General features: G+C 39.4%; 2 protein-coding genes across 2 annotated transcripts in view; one reads left to right on the top strand and one right to left on the bottom strand.

The window, feature by feature from the left end:
• Nucleotides 1–19,248, bottom strand: part of WDR38 (WD repeat domain 38) — a 176,913-nt gene that overhangs the window by 70,250 nt on the left and 87,415 nt on the right. The gene's annotated exons all lie outside the window — the stretch shown is intronic.
• Nucleotides 2,435–18,605, top strand: LOC142101415 (protein kinase C delta type-like). Its single transcript, XM_075185874.1, has 9 exons — nucleotides 2,435–2,930; nucleotides 11,383–11,483; nucleotides 11,834–12,004; nucleotides 12,206–12,297; nucleotides 13,050–13,112; nucleotides 13,829–13,967; nucleotides 14,598–14,741; nucleotides 15,107–15,235; nucleotides 16,491–18,605. Exons 1-9 carry the CDS (start codon nucleotides 2,435–2,437, stop codon nucleotides 16,632–16,634), a joined length of 1,479 nt encoding a protein of 492 aa, XP_075041975.1. The 3' UTR covers nucleotides 16,635–18,605.

Here is a 19,248-nt window from a genome sequence, read left to right as displayed (position 1 = left end):
TGGTAAGTCCATCATCTGGTGATATCCTGGGCAAAGACTCCTAGTGCCCGTGACAGTTTTATTCATGAAATGCAAATGTGTAATAATGAGACATATTTGATAGTGAAGAATAGGTTAAAGGGAAAAATCTTAGCATGGTCTAGTGTGGTTTAATGACGTAATGCAATGAAAGGGTTAATATTAGTAAATTCTCAGCAGTCTGCAGTGTTTTATGACTAATAAAGTTAATTAAAGAAATTATCACAGTTGCATTCTGATGTGAATTAATAGTAAATACGCATGTAGTAAAAAAAAGTACAATTGCAAAATAAAAATAATAAAATAACTCCCACGTATGCACAACCATGCTTACAGCTGAATTACGTAATGTAACTTGTTTACTGCTATTTTCACATCAGAACATATCTGTGGAAATGTGGCTTTGAATAGTTACGTGCAAGTTGCGTTCCGATTTGAATCGGGCCTAAAATCTTCATATTTGGTCATTGAACATGAGCAATGTATTGAGGCCATCTTTCCATGTGTGACCAGGTGACATCCTCCGGCTTCCGCCAATGTGGACCAATGTGCGAATGCTTCATAAATAATACTAGAAACGTTCCTGTGTAATTTTGAACAAAATGAGACCAAGCTCGATGTGACTAATATGTTGGAAACATTAATTACTTTCTTTACCACATTATATTTTATATTAACTGAAAAAAATATATTAAACTCATTTTAATGTTGTTATTTGCCAAGATAAAGACAAAATCTCTTATGGGAATTTAGGCAAAATTTCTTATGGGTTTTTGAGCGAATTTTCACATCTAGTCCAATAATCCTTTAAGGGAGTATATCCAGAAATGAAGACGGCCCATTGATGATCTTATCTTTATTTGGACAGGGAACATGCTGGATTTGGAGAGGGTTTTTTGCCATTAAAAAAAATAATAACTTTAATGTAATTTCTACACACTGTTAATAATACTTTTATCATTTTATGATTTCTTTTCACCAAATCCCATGAGTATCATGTAATCTTTTACACCTTTAGCGACATGGATGCAAATACAAACCTGGATGCACAAAGTAGCCACAGGAATGGTTTATATCAATCCCAAAGTGTCAGCTTTTCAGGATTATAGATTGTACGCTTGATAAGGATTATTATAAGGAATTCCTTGTCCTTATAGAGAGATTCAGGGAAAAGAGAAGGATATGATTTATAAAGGCTCCTTATACAGCTTAAGAAATGTTAGTACTCACATACATTGAGTTTCATCTCTGTTTATAATACTATTAGAACTATCTATGAATAGTTTTATGAACCCGAAAGGTACATTAAGATTATGTGATTTCCATTAATGGACAACTTTGCTTACAAAGAGATTGTGTTTTTAACAATTACTCTGTCTAAGTGAATTTTCTGTTACATTTCTTCCTCTTTTCATTGAAAAATATGGTATTGTTTTGTAGCATATTGTAATAAATATAGTTTTATAATTTATAGAATAGGTAGAGCAAAAGGCACAGACAAAATGCAAATTGCTCATATTTTATTTTCATTCACCTAGTGCTGCCCCACAAACACAGCCCTACATCTATTCAGCAACGTCTAACATATATATTATGATAACTTAATGATAGTGAAAATTTATACTTTATTAGGCAATTATTCCGTATCTGTAAGCAAAAATAAAGATTGCAGCTAACCTGTAATTTTCTTTACGTACATTAATTAGGAATTATCTTTTATATGTGGACAAGAATAAAGATTATAGTTTACATGTAATGTTCTTTGTATGTCTGTGTGTTCAGCAGTTTTCTATTTTCAATAACTGTAGGGTGTAAACTATTTTTTCTTTGCTTTTCTAATATTGTAACAGTGTGGGTTCACATGGCATAAAACAGGCTTAAATGTGCTGGGCATATGGTAGAGTAAGTAAACATATGTTCTTGTACTAGAGGCACTAGGTCTATTGCTGGAAATGCCAAATGATACCTATTTTTCTTACAATAAGGTCCCAGCTACAAGTTAGGTGACATGAGTTGGGTTTCCGGGCTGATGAGCTGACAGTTAAACCATGGCTGGTGGCAGTGAGTTCCATGTTACTTTGACATCACTTGTATCCTAGCAACGCTGATGTTTATTTTCACCAGTCCGTGTGGCAGTTGGAAGTCAGTCAGGCAAGTTGCATGATCTGGTGAAATGTCTTCAAAATCGGAGAAAAATATTTGTTTTGAGGAAGAGGAGTTTGAGATTTATAAGAGGAGAAAGAGAAGGAAGGTTTTAAGGAAGAGAAGGATTTCTGATAGCTCAGAAGAATATGGGTCCATCAAGAAGAAGGGTAGAAAGAGGTCTTCAGCAGAGTCACATACTAAAGGATTCGGAAAGAGTCTACATGTTGTAGAGGAATGTATAATTATCGAAAGTTCAGACGATGGTGGTTCCATGGTTATGGCAAACCGAAAGAGAAGGATATCTGCAGGGTCCGAAGAGAAGATTCATACGAGTCTACATGCTGAAGAAGGATGTATAATTATCGAAAGTTCAGACGATGGTGGTTCCATGGTTATGGCAAACCGAAAGAGAAGGATATCTGCAGGGTCCAAAGGGAAGATTCATAAGAGTCTACATGCTGAAGAAGGATGTATAATTATCGAAAGTTCAGACGATGGTGGTTCCATGGTTATGGCAAACCGAAAGAGAAGGATATCTGCAGGGTCCGAAGAGACGATGCATAAGAAAGAAGTAGAGATGGATAAGGGGAGAAAGAAACAGATTTCTGAGGAGGAAGAAAGTTTCAGCTTAGAGGGTTACTTTTATCAAATTGATTCCATCAAGACTGGAGATAGAAAGAGACAGAAAACAGCTGGGGAGGCCATTGGTGTGGAGTGGAGATATAGTAGACAGAAAGGCGAGTGTAGTAAAGACCAGGAAATAGCAGGTATGGTAGCATCGATATATAAGACACGAAAAGCAGTAGAATTGTAATGTAAATCTATTACAAAGAGAAGAAAAAGCGGTAGTTAATCTCATGCGAAACACTAGGGATGTTTATAAAATCTCATTAATATTTATTGTTATGTATTGAAAAAAATTAATTGTAAGAATATTGTATGTTAAAATAATAGTAAGAAAAATGTGTAGAATGAAAAGAAGTCACTAAAATACAGTATAACAAATGTAATATATAATCTGTTACTGTGTATCATTTAATTAATCAATCTCTATTATTTTCGCATTCTACTTATTATTCAATTGTCCAGAGCTTTTAGTATTGTCCATCAGATCTACGATAATGTCAGTATAGGAAAAATGTTACAGATCAACAGATTTGCAACGTGATGGTTTTCCAATTTTAATGATAAATTAACTTTAAGAAAATGCTATCCAATTATTTCACGGTTACACTAAAACATTGAGAATATCATAGCCAGCAATGCAATAGGTTATATATAAACTTGGATATATTGTATAGTGTTATAGCAGTTGTGTAGAAAGGTTATTATATCTGTATAGCAAGCAGCATCTATTATATCTAGTTTGTAATTAATTAATATCAGTACAGCGTCATGTTGTAACTTATACTGGCAGCAACTTAATATGTTTATTCCCTCACTTGTAGTCATTTGTCAGTCATCTGTATAGCCTTACTATAAAACTCTTAGTGCTTATTAGCAGTATTGGCCATTCAAATGGGGTTTTTAGATCTTAGTTCATACAGTATCCAAATTCATATGTTGCCTATATTTTACTGCAACCAGAATAAGTTACCTTATAAGGCAATAAGTAGTTCAGGAAATGCTGCCTAGTTGTACCTCAGGTTTGCTGGAGAAATGTTAATCCGTGACATAGTTTCTGTTTAAGGATTCAAGTATGTTCCATAATATTGTAACAATCATATTACAAAGTAATTGTATAGATATAATAAACAACAGAATTTGCTCAATCATGTTTTTTTTAAAGAATTAACCCCAGTTTGAATCCCAGTTTGAGTCGTATTGGTATCCCCTTTATCTGTTTGTTTCTTCATGTATGTTGAATTAATAATCTTTTTACCTAGCAGACCCAGAAATTTAGATATGGGTAAGTGTAATAACGATCAAATCAGTTCGTTTGTGATCTTCTTGCAGATGGATGTTTAGCTAGTGTTAATTATATTGAACAAGTCTGTAGGCTACTTACATTTTATAGTACTAAGCATTTTAGATTTGATAGTTTTAGGTGTCCGTATACTTAGTTTAATATTTACTATAGTGTTGACACATTACATTATTGGTCAAATAGCACTAAGAGGTATTAGATTAGATTATTCATTAGTTCATTAATTTAGGGGCTTAATTTTTAAAACAGTAAGCAGAGATAGAAACGCAGACATGCATTTTGCCTAGGTGCTTTTTCAAGGATTTTTTTATTAGAAGTTTGTTTATTATATCCATTATCCACTAAATCTTTACTATTATTTTGTAATATGATTATTGCAATATTATACAACATACTCAAGTCTTTAAATAGTAACTATATAAATGAATAACATTCTTCCAGCAAACCTGAGTTACAACAAGCATAACCGGGAAATAATTGATAGCATTTTCTTAAAGTTAATTTATCGTTATAATCTAACTATTATCACAGTGCTAATCTGTTGATCTGTAACATTTTTCTTATACTGATATTATTATAGATTTGGGTATTTAGTTACACTTACGAGTTTGGTTAATTGAATGATACATAGAGAGCACAGAAAAGAGTGATTACTCTAATAAATTATATGCAGTAACAGATGATGTATTACAGTTGTTATACTGCAATTTAGTCACTTATTTTCATTCTACAGATTTTTCTTACTATTAACTTAATATCCAATATTCTCAAAATGAATTTTTTTTAATGCATAACAATGAAGGATATTGAGATTTTATAACCTTCCCTAGTGCACGGCATCAGAATAACCACTACTTTTTCCTCTCTTTGTAACACATATTAACCTAGTGGTTATCAGCGGTAGCACCTCATATAGAAATGTAATTATACCAAATAAGTGGAAAGGGTTATGGTTCATATAAAAAAATAATAACCAGTGCGGTAGGAACCCCCTCCCCCTTTGTATAATAATCAAAACCTCACAACAACATCAAAGAAAAAGCGGGACAACTTAGGCAACACCTCTGATCCACCTCTGCCACACCGATTTTCTTTGATGATCACACACACGTCTGCCAACAAACTATGCACCTTTTGCCCAATGAAATTGGTAACTAGTCCCGGAACTGGTGGGAAATATGATAATAGGTAATAATGTTTTTTTACTTCTACCTTTATGAAAACATTTTTCCAACTTGTCTGAATTAATCAATTGTGAGTAGTCACATACAAAATGTCCATCATGTGTAACATTAGCTAATCAAGAAAATAATCACAAATATGTGTTTAAATGGTTCTTTGCAGGATTTTCACCCTTCTTGGTGTTTCCCCTTCTTTTGGGGGTAAATTTATCAAACTGCGATTTTCTGGCTAGTTTGAAAAGTTTACATGTTGCCTATAGCAACCAGTCAGATTCTAGTTATCATTTATTTAGTACATTCTACAAAATGATAGCTAGAATCTGATTGGTTGCTATAGGCAACATCTCCCCTTTTCAAACTAGCCAGAAAAATAGGAACTGGATAAATATATAAATATAAATATACCCTTTGGATTCCATCCCTTTGGCCCAGAAGTCTCAATTACTGAGGGTCACTGGTGGTCATTCTCCTATTATTATGACTGGGATTCACCATGTGTCTTTGGTAGGTAATTATTTATACCAAATCACTATATGTTGTTTTTTTTTAATTCAACTCTTTTTGCCATTCAAGACGCTGACAATCCCCCTGCTGCATTATGACAGCTAATGCTTCTGCTATAAGTGTCAGGAAAGTCTTGTAATTCAGTGTTTTCTACACATAGAAGCTTTTCACGTGCCAAGAGCCCCATATGTGCAATGGGAAGGTTCAAAAAATATATGTAGGTGAACTTTAATAAGTACCTATCACTTACACACAACTGCAACTTTAAGTAGCATTTCACCCATAACTGATAATCTACTATTAGATAGAGTTCCCTAAGTCAACATTAAATGCTGAAATTTACCTCTCAGTTACTTGAGGTGCAAGGAGGACCCCACAGCCTCCAACAGTCCTTCTGCTGCTCATGTTACTACTATCACTGCTTTCCTGATGCATACAGGCAGCTGGGTTCTTGGTGACCTTCCCCTGTCATCTTTCCAGTGCATGCAAATGGGAAGTACACAGAAAAGGGGCATCATCACTGCAGGTGTGTGTTGGTATATGGGGAGAGGTCATAGTATACAGAAGAGCAGCACAGGACCGTTGGAGGGAGACAGCGCATCAGACATAAGTAAAACTCAGAATTTAATATTCACCCCACTCAATACTAGATTTTGCATTTTTTATAGCTTCTTTTTAGATACCTAAACCTATGTTATATTTACTCTGAGTTATTATGATGTTTTTTATTTATAAAGCGTTGACATATTACACAGCACTGTACATTGAGGGGATCATGACATGACACAAACAAATTACAGACAATGATATGAAACATGTTCCAATCACTACAAAACTCCCAGAACAGTCAGCTGCTGACCACTACAACCGTCCCCATTATCTATCACAATTGAGCGTCCCTCCTCGGCTGCTTCTATAGGAGGATTTTGCTATTGTGCTGATCAGACACCCATGTGGCTATCAGTCTTTTGGTGTAACTACACAGCCTGGTGTTTTACTTTAGTGTCATGCTGCTGCTGGAAAATGAGCCAGCACAGTTGTTCCCCATGTTCAACGGCAGCTGCTGTCACCAAGGAGCAGAGGAAATCACCGAAGGAGGAATAAAGATGGTGACAGCAATAACAATTGACATATTGGACATTTAAAATCACTGGGTCAAGGGGCCAAACATAAATGCATTTGTGAGACATAAAGATGCAAAATTTAAGCACATCACACGGGCTCAACATGCTCCGTTTGCCCATATCATGTACATGCGCTTGCAGAGGCAGATCATGTGTATATTGTGCAATAAGTAAGGACATGAAAACAACAGATATGTCCTAATACTCCCACAGTATGCCGGCTATTAGATACCATTACTGATAGATACATTTTAAGACTAAGTTTATTTGCAAGATTCACAGCACAAAGTATTGGCATAGTAGATTCACATTCCCCGTGCCAAAATAGAAGTTTAAAATGACCCGAGTAGAGGAACAAAATTCAAGATAACCTGAAACAATTCCCCATAGTGTTGAATATCAGGAAAATGAAAGTGATAATGATAGGTGATATATTCAACAATTGTAGGGGTGAATCTACAACTTGTGTATTGATCACCAGGATAATGATTGTGATGTAAAATGCCAAGTTATGGGTTTTTATCTGTTGATGGCTGGAAAATCATCAGGTTTTATTATGTACCGTGAGAGTTGGTTTCTGCCTAGATTGAGCCCAGACAGATATAAAGGATGGGGCCTCCATTATGTGAACACTGTTGTAATATGAAGAAACCCTGAGTGGCAGAGCCGTAACGAGGCCGGTGCGGGCGGTGCCGCCGCCCCGGGCGCAGTCCCTAGGGGGCGCAGTGGCCGCCCGCACCGACTTCTGTGTGAGGAGTGAAAAGAAAAAAAAAAATTAAACAGACCTCAGATTCAGACTGCCGGCCGCCCGGCGCATCCAAGATGGCGGCCGGCACCCGGCTCCACCCCCTTCTGAACTCTGCCCTCTGCCTCAGCGTCTGATGTCATGACGTTGCTAGGCAGCAGAGGAGCAGAGAAGCAGAGAGGAGCCAGGCAGCGACGGCTGGACAGGAGGTAAGTTTCAAAGCAGGGGAAGGGGGATGTAAGCTGCAATTATGGAGGGGATGTAAGCTGCAATTATGGAGGGGATGTAAGCTGCAATTATGGAGGAGATGTAAGCTGCAATTATGGAGGGGAGGGGGGGGATGTAAGCTGCAATTATGGATGGAGGCAAGAGGGGGGGAATGTAAGCTGCAATTATGGATGGTGGCAACGGGAGGGGGGAATGTAAGCTGCAATTATGGATGGAGGCAAGGGGGGGGGGATGTAAGCTGCAATTATGGATGGTGGCAAGGGGAGGGGGGAATGTAAGCTGCAATTATGGATGGAGGCAAGGGGGGGGGGGAATGTAAGCTGCAATTATGGATGGAGGCAAGAGGGGGGGAATGTAAGCTGCAATTATGGATGGTGGCAAGGGGAGGGGGGAATGTAAGCTGCAATTATGGATGGAGGCAAGGGGGGGGGATGTAAGCTGCAATTATGGATGGAGGCAAGAGGGGGGGAATGTAAGCTGCAATTATGGATGGAGGCAAGGGGGGGGGAATGTAAGCTGAAATTATGGAGGGAGGCAGGGGGGGAATGTAAGCTGCAATTATGGAGGGGGGGAGGGGATGTATGCTGCTATTAGGGAGGGGGGAATGTGTGCTGCTATTAGGGAGGGGGGGAATGTGTGCTGCTATTAGGGAGGGGAGGAATGTGTGCTGCATCTTGCTATTATGGAGGGGGGGGATGCTGCTATGCTTTATGAGGGATGGGGGGGTATGCTGCCCTAATGTGTGAGGGAAGGGGGGTATGTATTAATATAATGTGTGATATGAGGGTAGGGAGGTTGGGTGTCTTAGTACATGGGTGGGAGGTAGGCTATTAATTTAATGGTGACGTTTAGGCGGGGCTAATTATTTAATGGGTACTAGTTTATTTGTGGGGTGCTGGTGGGTCAATTTAATTTATTGATGGGGCTTTTTAATTTAATGGTGGGGTCTATTAATTTCAGGTGAGGTATTTATCTGTATTGCAGTCACAAGAATGCTCTCTGTATAGTATGGTGGTCACAGGAATGCTCTCTGTATAGTATGGTGATCATAGGAATCCTCTCTGTATAGTATGGTGGTCACAGGAATGCTCTCTGTATTGTATGGTGATCATAGGAATCCTCTCTGTATAGTATGGCGGTCACAGGAATGCTCTCTGTATAGTATGGTGGTCACAGGAATGCTCTCTGTATAGTATGGTGGTCACAGAAATGCTCTCTGTATTGTATGGCGATCATAGGAATCCTCTCTGTATAGTATGGCGGTCACAGGAATGCTCTCTGTATAGTATGGTGGTCATAGGAATGCTCTCTGTATAGTATGGTGATCATAGGAATCCTCTCTGTATAGTATGGCGGTCACAGGAATGCTCTCTGTATAGTATGGCGGTCACAGGAATGCTCTCTGTATAGTATGGCGGTCACAGGAATGCTCTCTGTAAGGTATGGCGGTCACAGGAATGCTCTCTGTAAGGTACGGCGGACACTAGGAGGCTCTTTATATTGTATGTGTGTGTGTACATGTGTGTGTGTATATATATATATATATATTTTTTATGTAAGTGCACATCCACATTATTTATGTAATAAATGTATTGCTATACAGCATTACACTATGTGAGTTTCTTCCTCTCCATTATCCTGAATACTACTGAGTATATATGAAGTGCCAGTTCTGGAACCTTTCAACATTGTATGAAGCATCTGCTATTCCCATGGGGTAATAAGGCTCAACTTGATTGGTGAAGATACCGGTTATACCTACAGATAAGCTTTAAAGATCTTTTATCTGGTACGCATATTATATTGGCACGGCGCTGGTGTTCTAGAGTGGTTCCTCATTTCCTTCTTCCTGTTGATCCACTATTATTACCTGAGTGTCTATACCTATTTAGTGGTTAAGATTCTGACTTTTGGTACACCTTTCTGTATTTTTATATACAGTATTATACTATTTGGCGTCCCCTCCCATTTGTTTTGTGTTATATATATTATATTTAGTGTGATGGTGACAAGGGGGCACAATGATAGAGATGGCTCCATGGCACGGTGTGATAAAGGAGAAACTGTTATGGAGAGCACAGTGGGATGAAGGGGCAGTGTGATACAGATGGTACCATTACATTTATGTTTTAATTTGTTTCAGTGAGTTTTATTTCAATAACCAATTAATTTTTTTATACAGCTAGCATGTGATAGCTGCATTTAAAGTACTTTGATTCTATGGAGGCTTATTACATAAAGATCCTTACAAAGCCAGACCAAGAATAATGGAGAGGGAGGTGGTTTCAGTGCGGTCTAGAACTTGTAAAGTGCTAGCCACGCCCCCACAGTAGGTTGACCACACCCACCCGACAATTGACACTCCCACTTAGATGGGGGGCGCCGGTTCCCTGTCTCGCCCAGGGCACTAAAATGGCTAGTTACGGCACTGCTGAGTGGACAGGCAGACACAAACAGTACAAGGAGACAACTGAGAGGAAAACATGCACATAGGACTGGGAGACACACTGACTAAACAGGGAGACACAATGAGACAGGGAGACACAATGAAAGGACAGGGAGACAGATAGACCAGGAATACTCAGCACAAGGTAAATCACTGACAGGACAGGCACACACTGACAAGACTGGGAGACAAACTGACATGACAGGGAGTTACACTGACAAGACTGGGAGACTCTAGCAGGTAGAGGAGAGATGCTGGCAGGAGAGAGAAGACACTAATGTTACTTACAAAGACAGGGAAGCATTATTATGATACACACATCTCAGAGGTGAAATCTCCATTCCTGACCAAAAATGGCAATCAGATAAATCCCCTGGGTCAACCACCCCTGCAATGTGTTCTAGTAATTACATATTTCATATATGATTACTTGTAAGAAAGGGATCAAATACATTTTTAATTTCTGTTAGTGATGTCATTATCACAACCACATGTGGCAATGAATCTCGCACTTTAACCGCTCTTACAGTAAAGAAACCCTCCCTATGCTGATGGCGAAACGCAGGGCCATCTTAACAACATTATGGGCCCCCGGCAAAGCAGTGCACCGGGGCCCCTACATATATATATATATATATATATATATATAGATATAGATGTATAGAGATACAGATATAGATATAGATATATAGAGATAGAGATAGATAGATGTACTTGTTCTGTGACCCTTGAAGGTTTTGTTTGCAGGTTTTTTCTTTTGCAGGATTATTTATTCTAATTAAGAGCCCTGCCTATGGGGCCCCCCTTGCCCGTGGGGCCCCTGGGCACCTGCCCATCGTGCCCAATGGAAAAGATGGCCCTGGCGAAACGGTCTTTCCTCCATTTACAATTGATTGTCCCTTGTTACCTGTATTTATGTTGATCTCTCTGTTGTACAAATTACAGTATGCTGATTCCACTACTGTTACAGAAATGTTTAACACTATAGAATACATGCATTTTACGTGTACAGTTATCTCTGAATGGTAAATGTTGCATTGTTTAAATCATTTTCTCCCCATAAGGAGGAAGTGGTGTTCAGAAAGCTGGTCCTGGAGGTACAGCGTCTAAATACATCAAGAGGCTTTCCTTTTACCATCAGCTCGGCCAGGGCAGCTTTGGGGAGGTAAGTCTTGTGACAGAGGTTGGACAACTCAAGTCAGATGACAACTGTGTGACTCCCAGCTTGTAGTAGAAGAAGAATCATGAACAATTATGTTGTTAGAGCTGTGCTGACTGAAAGCATATTACTGTTATTACTTCAAAAATGTCAATTAAATTCTATCTTGTTAAAGATTTTAATGATTTTTAAAAGTCTTTTCTTCTAAATTATAACATGTTACTGAAACCAGAAAGACAATATAACTTAACTCTCAATAACATTGACATACACATAGGAATGTAAATATATTGAGCTACCTGGGTGGTTCTACAGGTAATAAAATAAATATCACTTGTGCATGTCTCTATCTCTAGGTCCTGCTTGCTGAGGACCCTCTAACTGGTCAGCAACTGGCAGTTAAGATCATCCAGAAGAGGGATCTGTTGTTGGAGGAAAGGGAGCTAATGATGGTGGAGCGCAGGGTGCTAGAAGTTGCGTCTGGTAGCGCCTTCCTCGTCCATCCATATCTTGCCTTCCAGACAACGGTATTGGTGTATTTCTTGTTGAAACAAAATCAAATTCTCTCTATATCTTTCCACATCTGACACATATACAGGTTTCATCTTTTGTTGGTTAATGACATTGATATAAGCAAGTATGCTCACCTAACTTCGCTAAAAAATAGTTGTTGCTATGTTCTTTTATGTAAACATATTCTTTTCCATTGTCTGTGTCCAATCAAACAGAACCACCTATTCCTGGGGTTGGAATACGCAAGTGGCGGGGACTTCTTCAAATTCTTGCAGAGGAAAGGCTGCTTGGACATCACCAGCGCAGCGTAAGTACCTCAAATGTAAATTTGATTGTTCTAGTCTTCAGGTAACAGGAATGGGTACCCAGGAGGATGCCCCAAATTTGGTGTGCAGGTGGACAATTCATATTAAGATGAAGTTGTCCAAAAGTTGACCACTCCTTTAATAACAATAAAATACAGATCTTGCATGATGCAGTGTAGTTTCACAAGGACTGGAGCATGTTCAGGATAATCACTTTATCAAAGTGTGTTTGTCGCACCTTATTTATTTGATCTTTATCTCCAGCACGTCTGTTATTTCCTAAGTTTTATAGTGGGTGCGAATCGACCAATCGGGAGCCAATCGCATAATACAAATGTTTACAGCATCACAGAATATCAGTGAGTGCGCTACATTGCTATTTTGTTAGTGATAACAAAGGGTCATGTGACAGGGGCAGTGCTATGATGTTAGTAGGGGAATGGGGGCAAGCAGTAAGATAAAATCCTGAGGGGTATATTTACTAAACTGCTGGTTTGGAAATAGTGGAGATGTTGCCTATAGCAACCAATCAGATTCCAGCTGTCATTTTGTATAATGCACTAAATAAATGAAAACTAGAATCTGATTGGTTGCTATAGGCAACATCTCCACTTTTTCAAACCCGCAGTTAAATAAATACACATCTGAGTGTTAGATAACAGAAGGAGCAGGATCCCCCAACAACAGTGTAGTGACATCAGGCTTTCTTCCATCACTTATTTATAACATGTTACATTAATTTCTTCTCTTTAAGGTTCTATGCAGCGGAGATCACATGTGGGGTGCAATACCTGCACTCTAAGGGTATCATCCATCGGTAATTATAGTATTATTCTCAATTTCATACACAATCAAGTCCAGGTCTTTTACTTACAGTGATGTCTATTTTCTAATTATCCTTCAATTTAATATTTAAAACACTGTCATCACTAACGGGCCTATTTATTAAACTGAGAAAACCCAGTGTCTGGTGAACATTTCCTATCCATAGCAGTGCTATCGCCCTAGTTACAGAAAAGATTCTCCAGGTCTTGAGTCTATTTACCAAAGATTGAGACAGTAACAGAAAATTTTAAGAAAAAATATTTTATTACTTCAGTAAAGCATGTTTCCCCCATAGAAATTATTGTATAATATTTATTTTTAATATGTCTATAATATTTTTTTAAACTTTTTTTCAACAAGTGGAGCTGAAAGCCCAAGTCTGCGCATTTAGTTCTACAGGGCATGTGTGAATCAGATAGCCGGGCACACATGGGCATAACCCTGGCCCGACTCTTACCACTTTGGCCAGTATCACCGGGCAGCTAAATTATATGTTATTATTAAATCATGTGATTGGTGGTTTTCTATTGCTGTGAGGAGCAGAGATAAAAAAAACATCCATATGGCCTGCATTTAATAAATAGGCCCATAAGTGGCGCTGTCCTAGCGGGCAGTTGTCTGTAACATTTGACCTCTGTAATACTACTGATAAGTAAATTATATATTTGTCACTAGGTAAAACAGATCATTACATTTTTCTCTCTTTAGAGACCTAAAGCCTGACAACATCTTGGTGGCAGAGTCCGGTCATCTAAAAATTGCTGACTTTGGTCTTTCAATAGTCAATATGTTTGGGGAGAGGACAGCCACAGAGTGCGTTGGAACTTCTGGATTTATTGCTCCAGAGGTTAGTAGTAAGGAATATTTCTACTGTTTTGTGAGGACATAATATATTATGTAAATGTTTTAATAGATCTGAGAAAAACCTTTAAGGAGCTGTCAATTTTATTTAACGTTTAATAGGTACAAATATTAACACATATCTCTACTAAACTTCATGTAAAAATGTACTGTGAATATATACTGATTCATAATGTAATATGTCATTTACTAAATAGATGTGGGGAATGTGGCACATACTATGGTAAATAAGCACCCACTTCCCTAACAATAAATGTTCACTCAAGTTATTGCTAGCGGAAATTAATTATTGTAGCTGCATAAATACATGAATTTAAATTTTCTATGTAATATACATTGATGACAGCAATATATTTAATCAGTAATATTGGATGGACTTTTTACGAGGCAGCGTTGGGTCAGAAACTCCTAATCCTATTTGCTGAATAACCAGCTGTTCTTACATTCACATTATCTTCATTTTTCTAAAACACAAAGAGTGACAAAGAGTAACCGAGTGAAAGAGAGGAGATGATAATAACAAGGAATCAGTGCCATAGAGACACAGAGACATTGGATAAAGTAGACTATCTAATGATAGATTAACGTTTGATATAATATCTCTCTCTTATGGTAGATGCTGGCAGGAGAGGAGTATAACGCCGGGGTGGATTGGTTTTCATTTGGAGTCATCATTAAGGAAATGATTACCGGAACATCTGGCTACAATCGCAGACGGGCCATAATACCAGGGGATGTGGCTAAAGACATCATTAACAAGGTAGATTTTCTAATCCATATTATAGTGTTCTGCTCTACATTACTCAAAGCTTAATTGACTTATTGCAAAATGAACAGTAGAATCTTACATTAGTATATGATTATTTATGTGGATATTTCACACCCCATATGTTGTTCTTTACCGTACAGTATTGGTAGTGTAGACTTGGATTACTTACACTGGCTCCACAGGAACACTTTCTTCTCAGGGTATCACACCTATTTACCATCAGTTCTGGCCTCTGGGACAAGTAGTAACCCCATGCAGCTTCATATTTAGGATGTCTGTCATCACAATCTTTATACCCACATACACACCTCAATGCTACAATGATGACAGAAACTCTTTATTTTCTGGTTTTTCAGCTCCTGTGTAAAAATCCATCCCAGCGTTTAGGAGTCAATGGAAACATCCGCCAGCATCAGTTTTTCATGCATATAGATTGGGTCTCGCTGGAAGCCCTTAGAGTTGCTCCCCCACATGTTCCTGGCCCAGTAAGTATATGGAAAAAGCTGCTTTGCTTAAAAACAATGTGTGAAAATACAATAAGTGGTATATTTACTAAACTGCGGGTTAGAAAAAGTGGAGATGTTGCCAATAGCAACCAATCAAATTCCATCAATCATTTATTTAGTACATTCTACAAAATAACAGCTAGAATCTGATTGGTTGCTATAGGCAACATCTCCACTTTTTCAAACCCGCACTTTAGTAAATCTAGCCCTAAGTGTTATTTACAAATCTGGATAGATCCAGGTCTCCAAAACAAATGTCATTTTGTCATGACAAGACCTTATACCTACCCGTGTACAGAAAAGGACATGGCTTAGCATATGAGGCAACTGTGCCTCATATTTCACCATAATGCAAAAAGAGATTTCAGGAATATTGAGAAGAATAAATCAGCTTCAAGTGATTGAGACTGTACATTTAGGGGTAATCTTAATGCTGGTGTTTGTCGCTCAGTACCCTAATGTACAATTGTAAATCAATTTTAATTTTACTCACGTTAAAAATCGGTTGAGATCAGGCGTTGCTCTTACCTTCAAGGAGATGCCTTCTGCTCCAACTAGGTGCACTTTATATGGTATATTGCCCTTATTCTGCAAAAAACCCACATTAGATAGAAGTACAAATGTGATACATGAATAGAAGACAGGTCAGATGTTCTCTATTTGAAGATACACATGAGGCCTATTGAGCAGTTTGTCAGGAGAAAAAGGGAAATGTGTAATGTTTAATTTAGAAGAGAAGAAAAGGTGACAATAGTTACGAGTTTGAAATGACTTTTATGACATTTGTACTGCCATGTAACATTATTATGTAGTATTATTTTATAAGAAATACTTTATATTCTATTGCCCGGGCCATGTGCACAAATGGAAGTTCACTTATTAAAACAATATATATAATTTCTAAAGAGTATTTTAAAAGATATAATTTAGGTGTTATAGTTCCCCCCCCCCCAAAAAAAAAAAAAACAAATTTCAATTTTACTTTTATACAGTATTACTTTATTGTACTGTGACACTTGATAAGAAGGCTCTCCCATTCATGTCTGCTTGTGGTTGATTTTAGCCATTATTCACATATTGTGCATCTCATGGCAAATTGTACTGCAAAAGCTCAAACAATTTAATTATTAAATTATAGCAGTACAAAACTTTACCTTTTCATAACTCTATTTAGCTTTCATGAAGTTCTCATCATGGTTTCAATACATAAACATTTATTTCTTTTTTCCTGTAGCCAACCATAAGAACGAGCTCCGGAGTGTTTAATATTGACCACATTGAGAGAGAAGAGGCTCGAAGGTCACCAATAAGAGCAGAGGACCAGGAGCTTTTTGCAGGGTTTTCCTATATCAGCCCCAAGTGGAGGACCTTCCCATGAACACCACTTTGATGCGAGTGATATGGCCTCCCCAGCTACTGTAGCAGAGTGCCCCCGGAATAGTGATAATAAGGTGCTGCCAATCGGAAACGCGAAACAGTGGAATCCCTACAAGGACAATTGGTACAAGACTTCAAGGACAATTGATACACTCCCATGTGGAGCCCTTTTGCTGATGCTCCAGTGGATACATCGCGATCAAGTAAGATCTTTGCGATACTTCACATGCGCCTGTCCAGAGGAATAAGAAGACTGTCACGGGCACTAGGAGTTGCTACCCGAGTTTCACCAGATGGTACTCTGCTGGAGAGGCGGGGATATGGCACGCACCTCAAAGCAGGCAGGTGAATGATTGGAGTGACACAACAGCAGGAGAGTAGAGATAGTCTGAGGCAATCAACGACTTGGAGTTGCAAACTGGAAACTGGAGATAATGTAGACACGAGGAGTGAACGTGGATCGGTGATGATAGGTAGAGGAGGAGTCAGTGGTCTGCGTACAGCAAGTTGTACCACTGCTCTGATGGGAAGAATAGGATGGGTGCAGGTAGGTAGCAGGGTAGTCGGTGGTCTGCGTGCAGCAAGTTGTACAACCGCTATGGTGAGGAAATGGGTCCAGGTGTAGGTAGGTAATAGGAAAGTCAGTGGTCTGCGTGCAGCAAGTTGTACCACTGCTGTGAAGGGAGTGAGGACTTGTCCAGGTGCAGGAGAGTGAAGTTGAAAGGCAAACTGTGGCTGTATGGGAACAGCGCGAGTAGAGCAATGTCTTGGAAGGCACAATGAATAGTCTGTATATATAGCTGGTGCCTTGCAGTGGGGAGAAGCTGATCACAGCAGTTTATGCACAATGACGCCAAGTAGTAGCGTGAGTAGGTAACGAGCTTGAGTGTCAGCTAGTCCTAACTGGAGCAATGCGGAAACACAGTCTATATGGGTACCTGTACCCTGCGCAATAAACAACAGTGGATGCAACTGGTATGCGAGTAGAATAGATAATAGTCAATAGTTAGTAACGCATACCCAGTTGTGTAGATCCGGAATCAGCTGGGAGATGAAGCGTTGTAGCGGTATGGGAACCGCCGCTGAGTTGAGCAGGGAAGCAGCGTAGAAGCTGTAACACGATCAGCAGGGTATCAGCGTTGGAACGGTCAGAGGACCGCTGCTGAGTGGAGCCAGGAGCAGCGTTGAAGCTGTGACACGATCAGCGGAATGATAGTGTTGTAGCGGTGTGGGAACCGCCGCTGAGTTGAACAAGGGAGCAGCGTGGAAGCTGTAGTAAGAACAATCTGCACACAGTTTGGAAACTGTATAACGAGTAGAGCTGGAAGCAGTTTGGGATCTGCACACACCTATAGATGTTCACTGGGAATGAGACTTCAAGATCAGGCCCCTACCTAGGGTTGCAGGTGCCTCAAATAGGGTGAGGTGATTGATCTGTCAATCACCTCCATGGACAGGTGAAGCTACTAGCGAGACCTGCGCATGCGCAGATGGCAGGATAGCGAGCGGCCACGATTTCTCACAGGTGTAGGGAGAAAAGATGGAGGACCTCGCACCAGCGTAGAGGCACTCACGGTCCGGTGAGTGACAAAGACTTTAAAGAGATTTTGGAAAAGAAGGATTGTCCGCCAGATACTGGACCTGTTACATTTTGTCGTAGTCGGCATTATTATGATGGCCAATCTGGAGGTGATTACGTGCCTGCAGGGAGCATTGCAGTGGCAAGGAAAATAGAAGAAGGACAGATGTGCACTGCTGCAGAAGCCAGAAGAACTGTAATGGTTAAAGTGTCAGCAGCAAGGATCCTTCACACGCAACTATCGAGAGAAAGAAGAAGACGACTTTGAAGAGAGGTCTCCCTCTTCTGCAGGAGACAAATTGTAAAATGTTGCATAAAGTGCAGGACTGGCCGATGGCCGTGGAGGAGATGGTCCCTGAAGAAGGTGGTAGACTTTAGAAGACTCTTCACTGGGGATTGCTGAGTCCTTGGTCATGTTTGGTTACAGTAAGGTTTTGCAGATGGCATTTACAATTGGTGGAGCTGAGTACAGCTAGACAGTGAGGAATCCCTACAAGGACAATTGGTACAAGACTTCAAGGATAACTGATACATCCCCACGTGGAGGCCTTTTGTGGCTGACCCAGTGGCTGCATCCTGATAAGGTATAATTTCTGCATGTAGTGTTTTCTACCTGCAGACCCAGTACATTATGATGTAGTGGGCAAGTACACAATGGCCATTGTGGGAATCATTCTGACATACAAGAATGTGAATGTGTGCATGCAAAGAACATTGTAACGGCAAAAAAAAGGAATGAGGACAGATGAGCCCAGCTGTAGAAGCCAAAAGAACTACGGTGTTGGAAGTGTCAGCAGCCACATGATTGTCCGGAGGGCAAAGAAGTAGGCTTTGAAGAACGGTCTCCCATTGCACTGGAATTTGGAAAGAGGGATCGGCAGAGTCTTCTGGATTCTGGATTGCAGGTGATCATCCTCTCTGGACAGGTGTGACGGGCACTAGGAGTTGCTTACCCGAGTTTCACCAGATGGAACTTTGCTAGAGAGGCGGGGTTATGGCACGCACCTCAAAGCAGGCAGGTGAATGATTGCAGCGA

This window comes from Mixophyes fleayi, chromosome 9, assembly GCF_038048845.1.
Source record: "Mixophyes fleayi isolate aMixFle1 chromosome 9, aMixFle1.hap1, whole genome shotgun sequence".
NCBI classification, from domain to species: domain Eukaryota; kingdom Metazoa; phylum Chordata; class Amphibia; order Anura; family Limnodynastidae; genus Mixophyes; species Mixophyes fleayi.
This window is presented reverse-complemented; position numbering and strand designations above follow the sequence as displayed.

Coding starts and splice junctions, on each gene's coding strand:
- LOC142101415 (XM_075185874.1), top strand. CDS start 2,435: ATGGTTATGGCAAACCGAAAGAGAAGGATATCTGCAGGGTCCGAAGAG. Junction 11,484..11,833: donor GCCAGGGCAGCTTTGGGGAG/GTAAGTCTTGTG, acceptor CTCTATCTCTAG/GTCCTGCTTGCTGAGGACCC. Junction 13,968..14,597: donor CTGGATTTATTGCTCCAGAG/GTTAGTAGTAAG, acceptor CTCTTATGGTAG/ATGCTGGCAGGAGAGGAGTA.